The sequence below is a fragment of the Amia ocellicauda genome, chromosome 15 (assembly GCF_036373705.1).
Source record: "Amia ocellicauda isolate fAmiCal2 chromosome 15, fAmiCal2.hap1, whole genome shotgun sequence".
Taxonomy (NCBI): Eukaryota; Metazoa; Chordata; class Actinopteri; order Amiiformes; family Amiidae; genus Amia; species Amia ocellicauda.
In genome coordinates, this window is record NC_089864.1 from 23444610 (window position 1) to 23459226 (window position 14617).

At 39.2% G+C, this 14617-nt stretch overlaps 1 protein-coding gene across 2 annotated transcripts in view; it reads right to left on the reverse strand.

The window, feature by feature from the left end:
* srgap1a (SLIT-ROBO Rho GTPase activating protein 1a) overlaps positions 1-14617 on the reverse strand; it is a 119879-nt gene that overhangs the window by 42626 nt on the left and 62636 nt on the right. For both annotated transcript variants that reach the window (XM_066724234.1, XM_066724235.1), the window contains exons 4-6: positions 12211-12273; positions 4547-4729; positions 3259-3387 (exon numbers count right to left, since the gene is read on the reverse strand). In XM_066724234.1, the coding sequence (XP_066580331.1) occupies positions 3259-3387; positions 4547-4729; positions 12211-12273 (375 nt within the window). The remainder of the gene's footprint in view (positions 1-3258; positions 3388-4546; positions 4730-12210; positions 12274-14617) is intronic.

Below are 14617 nucleotides of genomic sequence, written 5' to 3' on the forward strand. Positions count from 1 at the left end.
CACTGCACTTACAAATGAACGTAGGTGTCAATACTCAAAGAATGAACTGTGTTTCTGAAAATCACTGATCCTATTTATAGTTTTGCATTTCACTCTCAAACAGGTATTTATAGGGTAACAGTTATACCTATGTGATATAGTATACAGTAGGTGCAATGTTCAAAAATATTTTACCAAGGGTTTTAACTTGCATTTTAGAGGGTATAATTTTCCTTTTTTAAGCTTCAAACTCGTAAGAAAAAATTACGGCTTAGGTATTCAAATCCTTCCACAAGTTTACAATGGATATGGTTTATAACGTGCACTGAATGTTCAACAGCATTCTTTAAATAGAAGTGAAAGTTCACAGTGTAAACCTAGTTTTAAGAGTTGGTAATTACATCCACCGAATGGAGAGAAGACAATGTAGTACCACTGGTAGACAGCAAGGCAGTGGATGCATGTTGAGCACAGCTTTAAGCACAGAAGTCTATGACCTGCTTGTGGTTTCTGAACAGCCAAGCAAAGGCAAAATGCATGTGCCTGGAGAAACAATCTCTGTTGCATTACACAATATTTACCAGAATCATCTGCCTTTCTGGTTTACAGCTTTCAAAATGAGAGAAATTGGAGTGTGTGCTATATTGTGAGTAATAGGATAAGGGCAAACAAGGGTGCAACCCAAAATCAGTTATGATTTCTAATTAAGTTGCCAGTCGGTCAAAGTTTTATTTCAATAACTTCTTGGAAAAACCTAAAATCCCCTGCTTTCTTGAACAGGTAGTGTCCCTCTCTGGAGAGTATAGTAAAAGACAAAGTAGTAAGATAATTTCACAGCATGCCACTGAAGTTAGGTCAAAAGTGATTCTCCTTCACAGATATCAACTTTTGGTAAAGCTTTCAAAGGAATGGCAATTGCACTGTACTTTTCTTAGGTTTCACTAGTAACACTGGGAAATGGCACATTTTCCTACACAACAGTAATCTATCAGGCAGCTCTGTTTGTAAATAAATGCCTTTCAGGGCTCGATCTGGAGGACTCGACGCACACAGTGGAGCTGCTCGGTTCAGTTTGAAGGAGCACACTGTGTTCTGTCCAGGCTGAGCCAAAGCACATGCAAATCAGGCAGAGAACATTAAGAGGCTAGGAGGAAATAAAGACCAAGAAACATTAGAGATGCTAAAAGGTTTTGTAGAAAGCATCTCCAGTAGGTGTTGGATTAAGGCAAGAAGGAAATGTGAACAATGCATGGCCTCCCAAGGTGAACCTGAAGAAGCATACATGGGAAATATTCTGCCATTGCATCACACATCAATCCTGTCTGGGCTCAGTGTATATCAAAGGCCCAGCAACTCAGGAATCAGATCCAGTTGCATGTACATGTCTTTAGTATGTTAATGATCTAACAAGGTGTATGACTGCTCATGAGTTAAATCCATTGAACTTTAAAATAATCATTGTGTGATTTCTGTACTGAGAACATGTGGGCAGCCAAACTTTCTGTAACAGAAAATCCTCTTTTCTACACAACACTAGCATAAAATTGGATAGACAGCTAAACAGATGTTCCACAACCAGGATTGTGCACATGTTAAGTGGGGAGGGAAGGATATTTTCTGAGTTAATATACAATGTAAGTGTAATGTGGTTAACAAACGCTTGTAGCCTCTGGATTTTAATATAGTTGAGTTATTCCTGTTGTTTACTATGTATTATTCAAGCATTCATATATTATTAGATCATGTGATGTTTCTGATCTGCTTTAATATTAGTCATGTTTCTCTGCCCACCTGTGACCGGGTCGTGCAGGAGACAGCGCTGCGATGTCCACAGCCGGGGTCAGGACTGTCCTGCTCTAATCACATGCTGCCACTCGCCGGGTTGTGCAATGAGGCTGCGTTCAGTCTATGGGGGGCGCCTGAGGTTACTGCTAATGGCATGCTGGCCTTAAGGCGCATTAATGAAATCAGTGTGGTGGGAGATAAGCAGACTGTGCAGGAAAAAGCCAGGCCGTCGGCTCGTAATCAGAGGGTGGGGCACATCAGCTCTGTACAAGCCTTTCTGGCAAAGAGCTGCCATTGTGTCTCCTAGCCAAAAATGTGGTTAGTATGATTAAGCTCGTGTTCTGAAATCCAGATATACATTTTCATTTAGGCTTTTCATAGGACTGCCAGTTCAGGTTCTGAATTCTGAACTGCAATATTCTTTTCTTGTGTGCCTTTTGTTGACTTCAGCTTTCCAAAGTACAATAAGTAATTAATGAAACTGAAGCTTGGTGATCTGAGAGATACTTTAAGATAACTTTCAAATGTCACCTTCAGCAGCTAATGAACATTGCATTAAAATAAACAATGGTAGTAATAGCAAGCCTACTTGAAATGAGATTGACAGAAGGTCTTCTGAGATGCAAAGGTTTCAGCAGAGCAATGACCCACACAGGAAGTCCCCAGACACAGAAAAACAATGCAATATCTATTTGCCTATAAATGCAAATTAATTACAAAGGCATATTGAAATGCAGAGAACAGATCAATGTACTAATCCCTTACATCACCAACACAATGTGAATCGCATCATTCTGTAACGCACTCTATTCCTGGGTCACACTTTGGTCAAGTGTACAGGTTTTGGCAGTTATGGCACTGCTGGTATAAATCGGAGCTGAGTGCTACTATGACAAAGAACAAAACAAAAAAAAGACATGCTGAGATGGGGACACACAGTAATAGGAAAATTAGGCACTTCACTTCGTGTCCTCATTCAATGAAAAATGCAGGTAAGAAAATGCTGAACTTAAATAAATACTATACTGTGCCTGCTTTAGAATATAGTCCTATTAGGAGGAACTAGGGAGCTGGCTGTATGGTAAAATAGTAAAAAACTTAAAAAGAAGGAAACTTCATTTCTTAACACTGTCAACTAGTGTCTGTTTGTTAAGAAATGTTCTCTCTAAAATGGGAAAGTGTCACTGTAGCAATGTTGAAATGGCAAGTTATCATTCCAGCAGCAGCCTGTGTATAATCATGCCCGATTTATTATTTATAAATTCTGATGGTATGCAAAGATGAGTAAGATAATTAAGCTATAGGCAGGCGCTCATACTGAGAGGAGGCAATGGGGTCTTTCATCAGGGAAGAAACTGCCAGGTTGTTTTTTTTCTTAAATGCAGAAATTAGAAGACAATTTAAAATCCCATTTTGGTGCAATTAATGAGCTATTCTTGGGCTTCAGGCACCTCTTGCTAAAAATAAAGCAGTCATTGTGTTTCAAGTACTTACATCAATTAAGTCAGACAGGTCATGAATGTAATACTTGAACACAGAGGAGTTCGTCGCTTCCAAAGTCAGCAGATACTCATTCCGGGCTTTGATAGACTTCAGCTTGTTCTCCGAGTACTTGGCTTGTCGCTGATGAAAGGAAGAGAAATTGAAACTTAATGAGCAAAATTGGTCCAACGACACCGGTGTGTATTTTGTATCCCTTTCAACAGTAAGCCGCTTATTGTTTGTAACTGGATGATTGGCAAACACATTTTCTTCATAATTCAGTAAAACAAAAATATAGTGTATGGAATTATTAATATAAAAAGTTGCTCCTTGTATTCAGCAAGAGCTTTACTGTTGCCAAAGGGATGGTTTATGTCAATATATATATTTTCTTAATGAAAGAGAAGGCTGGAAGAGACTAACTGAGCCATGCACAATGTTACAAGTTTGCTACACTTTATTTACTTAATATTTATTTATACTGGTTTTATTTAGAACAACATACAAACATAACATTTCTTAAATGAATCTTGAATATATACCAAGCATATTCCTGTTCACTGTCCTGATGAAAATGGACATTACATGCTGAAAGGTAAAGTGCAGAGTTTAGCATTACTGGCCCTGTACATCAGGCAGAATTTCAAACTACCTGGTCAGCTACCTCAGGAAAACTAATATTTTTTCAGACTGGCTCAGAAGGATAAAATACAGAAGGAAAAAATACATAAAATAAATATTTCCCCAATTATATTCTTTTTGATGACTTAAAAAAGCAGGGGCATCTTGGTTGTTAAGATGAGCAGGAACAGGGTTACACGCTTTAACAGACTGGACCATGTTTCTTGGGCCATTGTCAATTAGTCACCTCAAATAAAGCCTCCCAATAACTCTCGCAGCGTCTTCCCCTTTTATGGCTCTCCATGATATGCCAGTGATCCAGACACAGAATAAAGGGGGTTCTGGTAAAAACAACTCATCTGGAGAAGTCACTCACTCCTCCCAGGAAGGGTCTCGGCCCCACACTTCTTGAAGGTTATTATAAAGCTATACATCCGTCAGCGACTTCCTTCATGCCAGACGTATCAAGTGTTGTATGAGTCAGAGTGCAGAATGCTTGTAGAACACACAATGGCCAAGACTGGCTTTTACTGCTATGCTCTTTCTCCCCTGAGAGTTGGTGTAAAGAAGACCATTTCATCCATTTTCATACAATTTAAGAAACGGACAGGGGACCGGTCCAGGAGAAGTTTAAAGTTGCCAGTTATCTGTCTCCAAACCTGCGGCCGAAACCTCTTACCTTCTCCTTCATCTTCTCGATTTTTTTGACAGAGCTCCGTCTCTGGTGCTTGTCCTCCATGCGGATGCTGAAGACCGGGTCGCCGGAGCGGCTGATCTGCTTCTCCTCCTGCTTCTCCGCCTCCTTCAGCTTGCACTCTGCACTCATGCTCTCGGTGTGGTACATGTGGTACGTCTTCATGACCTGCGCACAGCAAAGAACAGTCACACGTCGCACAAAGCATCGTGCTGGTAAAGTAGAAGCCACAGCGGAGAATGAACGTTTTCAAACTATTGGGAATCTGCATTTATTGTCCAACCGTTTCCCCCCACCCCCATTTGGAATCGTCAATTTGTCAATGAACTCAACGCACAGCTATGTCTTTGTGCATCTTTGGCATGGATGAGACAAATGGATGTCCTCCAAAAAGTGTATTGTCAAAGCCATCTAGTATTTGTAATATTGCTAACCTAGAATGCACACAATTCAGTGACACATTCTACACGCCAGACGAGGCCTTTATTGGATTAGTCACATTGTAGCAGAAAGTTCCCACCCCACGTAATTGAATTTATATATTTTCTATGTAAGGTGCAAGATCTGCATAATCCACCTTACAATGCAATGCAACATGTTTAATCTCTATTGAAATAACCTATTATTAGCCAACAGAACATTCACAAAAGACAAAAGAATACATATTGGAACACATCTGAAGAAAATAAATGCATCTTAACGGCTTACTTTTAGGAAATGCTGCATAATTATGGTGCCAATGACTAAGGGACAAGCCTTCAGCCGTCCACGTTTTCAATTAAACACAGGGACAAAGTAGACGTGGACTGCAGGGCAGATGCTGACACTCATAAAAAAGTGACATTCTCTGGTCCCAGTCTGCTAAAGTACCACAGTCTGCTGAAGTCTTCTTAAAGCTACAGCCTGTGGTTTCCAAGTCAAAACCACAAACCAACAATGTCATTGGGGAAAGGAAAAATAATCTCAATCACACCATTTCTACAACTGTGGGCAAAGGAAATAGCAAATAGCTTAAGGGATACATTTGTTGATCATTTAAGTATTACATATGGTTTCCTCTTAATTTCATATGGATTCCAAACATACATGTTTAACTTATTACACTGTAAGTATACTGGTAAGAGCGAGCCGTAGTTATTGCAGGCATTTTATTACTTTGCCAGAAATAATTTGAAGTACATATAGTAGTGACAAAATAGGAAAAGAACGTGATTCAAGTGTGAGACAAACAAGTGTGAGGCTGTCTGAGTGTTTAGTTGAACCCGTCTATTCAGGGCCATTGAGTACACACATTCCCTCAGCAAGGATGGCATGAACTGAGTTACTGAAACATTTTATTCATTTCTTCAGCGACAGGAGGGTGCAGAAAAGCATACAGAGCACTTAAAAAAAATCTATTTCAAAGAGGAAATATTTATAGTACTAGAGTATAGTAATAGAACTGTTTTCTGAACTTATCATTATTTCATTTCTTTTATATGTTATTTTTTTCTTGAAACCATGCAAAGGTTACCAACCCAATAATAATAGTAGTGACTGAGGATGAGTGCCATATGCTTGTGGAAGGAAATCATCTTAGGCAGCCTATCATTATGTCTTTTATGTATAGTAATAACCTAGTTCTAAGTTTGTCCTATAATTTACAACTCTACAAATGCAGAGGCTTTTTTTAATGCATGTGCCACAGAAGGCAGGGGAAAATATTCTTTGCAAAACTCGTTAAAAATAGTTTATTTTTCCCAACCGAGACTGAATTATCACAGACTCCAATAATAGTTGTACTAGTATTTATTGCATGCTCACTGTTTATAGCTCGTTTGCAACTCTTTAAACTTAAAACATTGGTCAGTTGTGGGTTGTTTTTCCAAAGTGCTAATTTGATTGACTTCCTTACCACTTGTTAAAGGTCTTACCATAACTCTAAATCTGATCACTAATATATCAGCTGCTTTAGAACATTTAAGATTTTGTTAAGATCTCGTCTTTGAAAGCTCTGTGAAGCTCAGTACTGCATGATTTATAAGCAATAGTTCAGATAAGGGGCAGGGAGGGATGCACGTACATCAACAATGAATACACTCACCTTGCTGACACTTCAACACACCAATTACTTACTAAGCAGAACAGAACTGAAATCATTAGCTGACAGCATGCAATAACCCCTCCCTCTATCTACTCCCCCACAATGTAAGATGTACAAAAAGTAACTGAGTTTGTGTCACTGTGAATGCTAGGGTGCAGGAAGAGACATGGAAAATTCGAGAATGAGAAAGAGATCAATGCAGGCAAATTATATTCTCAATTAGGAAGACAGATAAATGCACATTGCACATGATACAGATTTCTTAATTCCTCCTTAGGTAATGTGGTGTAACTATAATTAGACAGACAGCTGACAGAAGTGCAGAACTCAAATTCAATCATTGTGTAGTATTGACATAACGGACTGATTTTAATTGATATGCAGGAAGGCTTTTGCATGTATTCTGATTAAATAAATTAAAAAAATAAAGATAAATACACAAGGGGAGAGATCTTTCCAAGCTCTTTCAGGACCTGCCTGTGTGGAAAACCTTAATTACTGTATTGATTTGCTAAAGACTCTGGTTTTAGGAAGTGGAGTGGACACATTATAAAGCTTCTCCTGATACAAAACTTGGCATGGGCCTTGGCCCCAGTAGGCATTAGTTGAGATTAAGATGTAGACCTTTGCCACATTGACTCAATTGAGCTCATTAGTAAATGGAAAGCGAAGGTGAACTTCCACTACAATGAGACATATTCTTCATGGGGTCGACTCCCATTACAGATAGTATAGACTTGCTTTCATGACACTTGGTGATGCCATGGCGGGGCGATACCCGTGGAGACTGTCTCAGGAGGTGGTGCCATTCCCTGGATCCTGGGTGAGGTGAAATAAACCTCCATTTTCTTACACCAAACCCCTGGTGGTCGGCGTGCCTTTTCCTAAAGCATGCCTATTTAAGAGCCCCAGCACAGTTTAGATCCCCCCCACAGTGCCACACACTTTTAATATCATCACAGACATGTCAGCAAGCTTTGATTTAAGATGATATATTCCTGTGCACCTTTGCACATTCTGAAGCTCAGTTTTGGATGATTTATAGACCTGTGTCTCAACATGCTTTAAAAACATGTTTGCAGTACAGGCTTTAACATCACTGACTGTGAATCCCAGCTCTCTCACATCTGCAGGTTATTGGCAGGTCTTGACACAAATCCACATTTCTATTTATAAAGTTAAAAGATTAGTGTTTGAGTTCTGCTTTACCAAGGGCTGTCTGTGTAATTATTCTTTATATTTGAACGTACTGTGCTGCAGCATCATGTTTAAAGTTAGGTGAGTGTGGTGGACCAAAGTTAAATAAAGGCAACTTGCAACCTGCTACAGTAACTTGTGGCCAACTCCTCTGGCCAACTCTCTTGTGGCCATTATACAATCGCAGAAATCATTAAGGTCAAGGATGGGTTCACCAAATACAGTACTGTGCAAAAGTTTTTGGCAGGTGTGAAAACATGCAGTAAAGTAAGAATAATAGACATGTTAACAGATTATATTTATCAATTAACTAAATGCAAAGTGAGTGAACAGAAGAAAAATCTACATCAAATCCATATTTGGTGTGACCACCCGTTGCCTTCAAAACAGCATCAATTCTTCTACTCGGCAGGTAGGTTGGCCCAAACATCTTGGAGAACTAACCACAGTTCTTCTGTGGATTTAGGCAGCCTCAGTTGCTTCTCTCTCTTCATGTAATCCCAGACAGACTCGATGATGTTGAGATCAGGGCTCCGTGGGGGCCATACTATCACTTCCAGGACTCCTTGTTCTTCTTTATGTTGAAGATAGTTCTTAATGGCTTTCGCTGTATGTTTGGGGTTGTTGTCATGCTGCAGAATAAATTTAGGGCCAATCAGATGCCTCCCTGATGGTATTGCATGATGGATAAGTATCTGCCTGTACTTCTCCGCATTGAGGAGACCATTCATTCGGACCAAATCCCAACTCCATTTGCAGAAATGCAGCCCCAAACTTGTAAGGAACCTCCACCATGCTTCACTGTTGCCTGCAGACACTCATTCGTGTACCGTTATCCAGCCCTTCGGCAAACAAACTGCCTTCTGCTACAGCCAAATATTTCAAATTTTGACTCATCAGTCCAGAGCATCTGCTGCCATTTTTCTGCAGCCCAGTTCCTGTGTTTTCGTGCATAGTTGTGTCGCTTGGTCTTGTTGCCATGATGGAGGTATGGCTTTTTGGCCGCAAGTCTTCCATGAAGGCCACTTCTGACCACACTTCTCCGGACAGTAGATGGGTGTACCAGGGTCCCACTGTTTTCTGCCAATTCTGAGCTGATGGCACTGCTGGACATCTTCCGATTGCGAAGAGATGTGAGCATGATGTGTCTTTCATCTGCTGCAGTAAGTTTCCTTGGCCGACCACTGCGTCTACGGTCCTCAACCATGTCTTGTTGCTGTGCTCAGTCTTGCCATGGTGTATGACTTTTGACAGTAAACTGTCTTCAGCAGCCTCACCTTGTTAGCTGAGTTTGGCTGTTCCTCACCCAGTTTTATTCCTCTTACACAGCTGTTTCTGTTTCAGTTAATGATTGTTTCAACCTACATATTGAATTGATGATCATTAGCACCTGTTTGGTATAATTGTTTAATCATACACCTGACTATATGCATACAAAATCCCAGACTTTGTGCAAGTGTACCTAAAAGAATTAATGCTGTTTTGAAGGCAAAGGGTGGTCACACCAAATATGGATTTGATGTAGATTTTTTTTGTTCACTCACTTTGCATTTAGTTAATTGACAAATATAACCTATTAACATGTCTATTTTTGAAAGCATTCTTACTTTACATCATTTTTTCACAACTGCCAAAAACTTTTACACTGTACTGTACATTGTGAATACAAGTCTTTTTCAGGGATACTTAGTGTAGCGCTAGCACTTGATTCTGTTCAGCTTAAGAGTAAGAAAGAACTCTATTACCATTGATGGAGTTATGTGAAGTTAGTGCTAGCAGTTTACCTTATTGGGAATATTTGTCTTTATTGAAAACCATGGTCTTCATGTCCTTAACCAGCTTATGCAGGCATAGGATTATCATTATAGTTCCAGAGGTCTATCATTATTGCAAGTAGAGGGGGCTTAATATCAGAATCACTGATGGCTGATGCTGGGGATCAGTGTCAGTGGTGTAATCTGTCTTGTGCTGCTAGCATGCTGGAAGCTTTCCAATAGGGATGGACAGATCTGGATATGTATGAATCATCCACAACTTCAGAATATGAAAAAATAAAAATAAACAATACTCACCACTCATCCCTTTCAATTGATTGACTGGTTTTGGTAATGTACCCAGTGATTGCAGCATTGTTCCTCACTTGCAGTAAAGTGCTACCAAAACATGCTATAGACAAATGCTGTCCTACACCAAATAAAACATCTCTCTTAGAGAAGCATGAACCATTGAACAATGCTATCAGCCTTCATAATCTTTGGTACTCTATATATATGTGTACAAAGGTCTTGTAATTGCCATTAGGGACACCCAATATTGCCACCTTATTCAAATAGCAATTGGTATTAATTTCTCTAGGGAGTTATTAGCTACTCATTTGAAAAAGTAACAAGAATGCATGGATTTCATTAGCCTCTTTTTGATTCGGAGATATAGAACTAATTAAGATGTGATAAAGAAAGCTCCAGTGCTATATTATCCTTTACCCTTCTGCTTAGAATATGTAGCTTTTTTAAACCCTGCATATGAAACCATAATCTCACCACCTTACAAAATGAAATACAGAAATACGAACAGATGAGGGTGGTATATTTATATATTTAGAAGAATGATTTTGCACCCAAATTTTAACGATAAATGTAGGCCAATCTATATGGAAGCTTTCTAGTGCGAAAACACAAAACAATACATATGTTGAAATAGAAAAATTATTGGTGTATTGCTTTACAGGATGTTGCGAAATTGTCATGCCATAATTAAATACAATACACACGTTGCTAAACAATACAAGCTTATTTTTGTGTCTTATCCCTGCTGGATTGCTTTATAGCATCGTAGTATTTTAATTCCACAATGAAATGTAATATGAATGTTTTACATTGCTTAAAGCATCGTGATGGTAGTGACTGAATTAAATGCCATTGTATTGCAGCGTGTCAATGTTTTGTTTTACCCGATGGCTCTACGTGAAGAGTGCCAAAATTAAATACAATGTAGGGGCGGGGACTGGGTCAGATTAACATACAGGGGCGGGATTATAGGCATGGTTGAGCCCCGCAGTTGAACTGATTGGTTTATAGCAGCACAATTAAACTTCCACAGTCAATCGGTGTCGTCTATTAATGTGCAATCAAACTAGAGACAAGTCTGAATCAGGAGCAGGTTTGATTTGAGCAGATTTAACTTTACTGGAGCATGTCAAGACTCAAATTTGCATTTGCAAAAAGTATCTCACGATATCTCTGGTTATGATCATAAATTAGAATTAGATCAGTCCTTGTGGAATTGTAATATAATTTATGGGTGGGAAAAATATTTATGTGACACAGCACATTTTATTGGAGAGAGAACAGCGTACAGAAAAATAAAGAATTACAGGTCTCGGGCAATGGTACAAGAGTTCGATGCAGGTCATGCATAAATTAAATGCGCCAGGAATACTTAGAAATCACTGAGAAGTATAGGTCTAACAAACAAACCCCAAACATTTTCATGATAGCAAATTTAAAAAGTAAGTATCTTGCGATCTTGACTTCTATGTTGTTTCTGATTGAACTTTATAATTTACTCTAAAAGCTGGCAGCCAGCTCAGGGAAAACTCTTATTCAAACATTTACAATGATGAGGAGAAAGCCAAGTTCCAAGTAATTCAGCTAAAAGTTATTAAAAAAAAAAAAAAAGCAGTGATGAATGACCATCATGTCTTTTAATGCATAAAATTCAAAGGAGTAGCACTTACTAATTGCTGACCCAATAAAAACCCTGTTAATTATTTGATAAAGCCTACATTTTGCAGTGTATGAGCTGAATCATTCAGTTTGCCACTGCATTAATTAAACATCTCATAACATGAAAGGAGGAAGGTGACCAAAATACAGCATGAAATTAAACTGTCCACTACCTGTGCATATATTTGCATTTAATTAGAGTCTGACATGAGCCATGTGAAACATGATTCTTCTAGTGTCACACAGACCTTGACAGCTGCAATTAAAGCAAAGAGAATTAAGTATTGATTGGTAGTTTAGCTGCCTTACACTACCAAGGTCATAGATTTGGAAACGTGTCCATATCTGCCTGCGAGATTTACTACACAATCAGTCTTCAGTGCGTATGAGGTGTGCTACAACATCACATTTTTAATAGAAAGAGTTCGAATCTTCTGCAACCATGTGGCAGCACAGATGCCAACCAATGAAACAACAAATGTGATCAAAATTACAGTTTAATGGTTTGAAAGCATATTGCGCACTGTCCTCATTACACTGACATCTCCATGGTTGTGAATTAATTTCAGTCGGAAACTAAATGCACTGTTCATTCAAAAGATTTAGCTGAAATACATGAAAAATCCATTAATAAAAATACTTACTGTATAAAGCTCATTAAGGACCTTCATCAAATCTTCCTGGAGCTGAAACGTTATTTCTTTGCTCTGAAAAATAAAAACAAACTTGCATTAAAAACAAATACGACCATTTTTGGAGAGTAACTGATTAAGAAAAAGAAAAGTGACATTCATACACAAAATATTACCTCACTTGACCAAACTAAAATTAATTCAAAACAGGCTTACTGAAACGAATGTTTAGCTAGCAATACAAAGTCTGTGTAAACTGAAGTGAAAAGTATCACAGTCTACTGGTCACAGTAATTAATTGCAGTTCATTTTATTCTTCACAAGTTAGTAGTGTGTGTAGCACTTAATAAGAGGATGTGCTTGAATTAATTATACAGCACAACATAATTCACAAGGTTATTGGTAACAGGCAGTGGGATTCAATAGCATTTATAGTACCATTCAAAGTTGAACTTAATGCAGCACCTGGACAAAGCACATATTCAGACTGTAATTATCACAGTTACTGCGAGGTGTACATTTATTTATTTCTGTTCAAAGTCAACTTCACACAGCCCTTCAACAGACTGTATTTTATGCATCTAGAATAAGAGGCCTTCTGAAACCTATGCCAATTATAATGGATTACCTGGCTGATTGTCTAGTCTTAAACTGCACTCAAAGTCTTTTGCTAACCCAATTATTTGAACACTAATCCAATTCTCAAAGCATTTCCCTACAATATATGGAGTTAGACAAGCCTTGAAAATCAATGTTAGCCTCCAATCTAGGCTGTGTAGTACACAGAGAATGTAACACATCAGATGATACTTTTAACACATCAGATCTTGAGGACATGACAAAATAACAAGAAAGGTATCTAGTCCCATAAGTAATCTTGTGTAAAAGAAGATTTCTGGAGTTAATAATAAAGTATAATTCCAAAATACAAACCAACTCCGTCTGTATAACACAGAAAGCTGGCATTACTACTCAGAGGTGAGGGAATGCGAGGGGCAACATTAGCCTCGCCCAGCCCGGCTCACTGCCCCATGCTGAGTGCGTCTGGTAGGAGCTCAGGTATTATGTGCTCAGTGGGTGAACAGAGGGTATGGCCTGGCACTGAGGTTGGTGAGCCGTCTTTACTCCAGTCAGAGTTGAGTCAGGGAGACCAAGATTGAATCTGGTTCTCATAAGCTGGGTGGGGGTGGGGGTAAGAGTGGAGAAAAACAACCGGTTGCTTTTGAACCAGGCCTCTTCAACTGGCAACCCACAAGCAACAGCAAAGAGGCCCACTGACAGTCAGCAGAACTGCCCCTGGAGTGAGTATCACCTATAACTTGCACCCCAGCTACAGGACTTTAGCTACTACAGAGTGGACATGTGAAAATCCACATAAACTAATGTAGTGTAAACCGTTTACAAGAGCACACATCTTCTGCCATAACCCTGGAGAACACCCACTGCCCCTCATGCTTTGGTTAGCAGACAGCTGAAACATTCTGGGCCACAGTCATAAAAAATGTAGCAGTACGCTATGTTTACACCTGTTTTTGTATGCGAAGGGGGGAAAAAAATGGAAAATGTCACATCAATATTTCAGGACGCTAATTTAAGAGGCCATCTGGGGAGCAGCAATGTTTATCGGTTGGGGTTTGGATCACTGGGATGTAGTTTGTTCCCTTTCCCTGCAATAAAAGATGTAGCTATCAGACGCACTAGCAGTTATTAGTAAATCTGAATTGGTAAAATAATCCCAGCATCACCTCTGTGTCAAAAGATCTCGTGAAAGTCATATTGCTTGGCTTTGTACTACTATTACTAATAGTGCTACTATTACCTATATATAAAACATGACTCCAAATTGTGGGTCTAACCTAGGGCTTGACCCCAACAACTCAATCACTCTCATTGGGTTTTCCGTTTACTTAACTAATTTGAGAACATTAATGTCAAGCTGTACAGAAGGAAGTCACTTGACCAGTCCAGTTCTTCTCCTCCACATCAAGGAGCTCCTTGGTGTGGAGGAGAAGAACTGAATAGGGCCGCTGGGCTCGTGCGGGGAGATCCGAATGAGTGTGGAGTGACAATGGCCTGGTTCTGCCAGCCTGTTATTAATGGCATTCTTGCTGCAGCTGTGTTGTGGCTCATCAAGTTCCCTTTCAAATCCCCCATCAGCTGAGAAAAAAAAGTGCAGGTGCTGACGCGGTGCCCTACTTAATATTTACAACTGCCTATTCCTAGTAGTTTTAATATAGTCCTCTCGTTTTTATGAGCAATCGCTGCGTGTCACAATGCAAGGTCAGACAATTGGTCTTTTCAAAATGGCTCTGCTGAGAAACTAAAATATGTATGTGAAGGCTTTCCATTTATTTTTAGGATGTGCATATAATAGAGCCAGTCACAGAGGCATATTTATTTATTTTAGAACATCGATAAA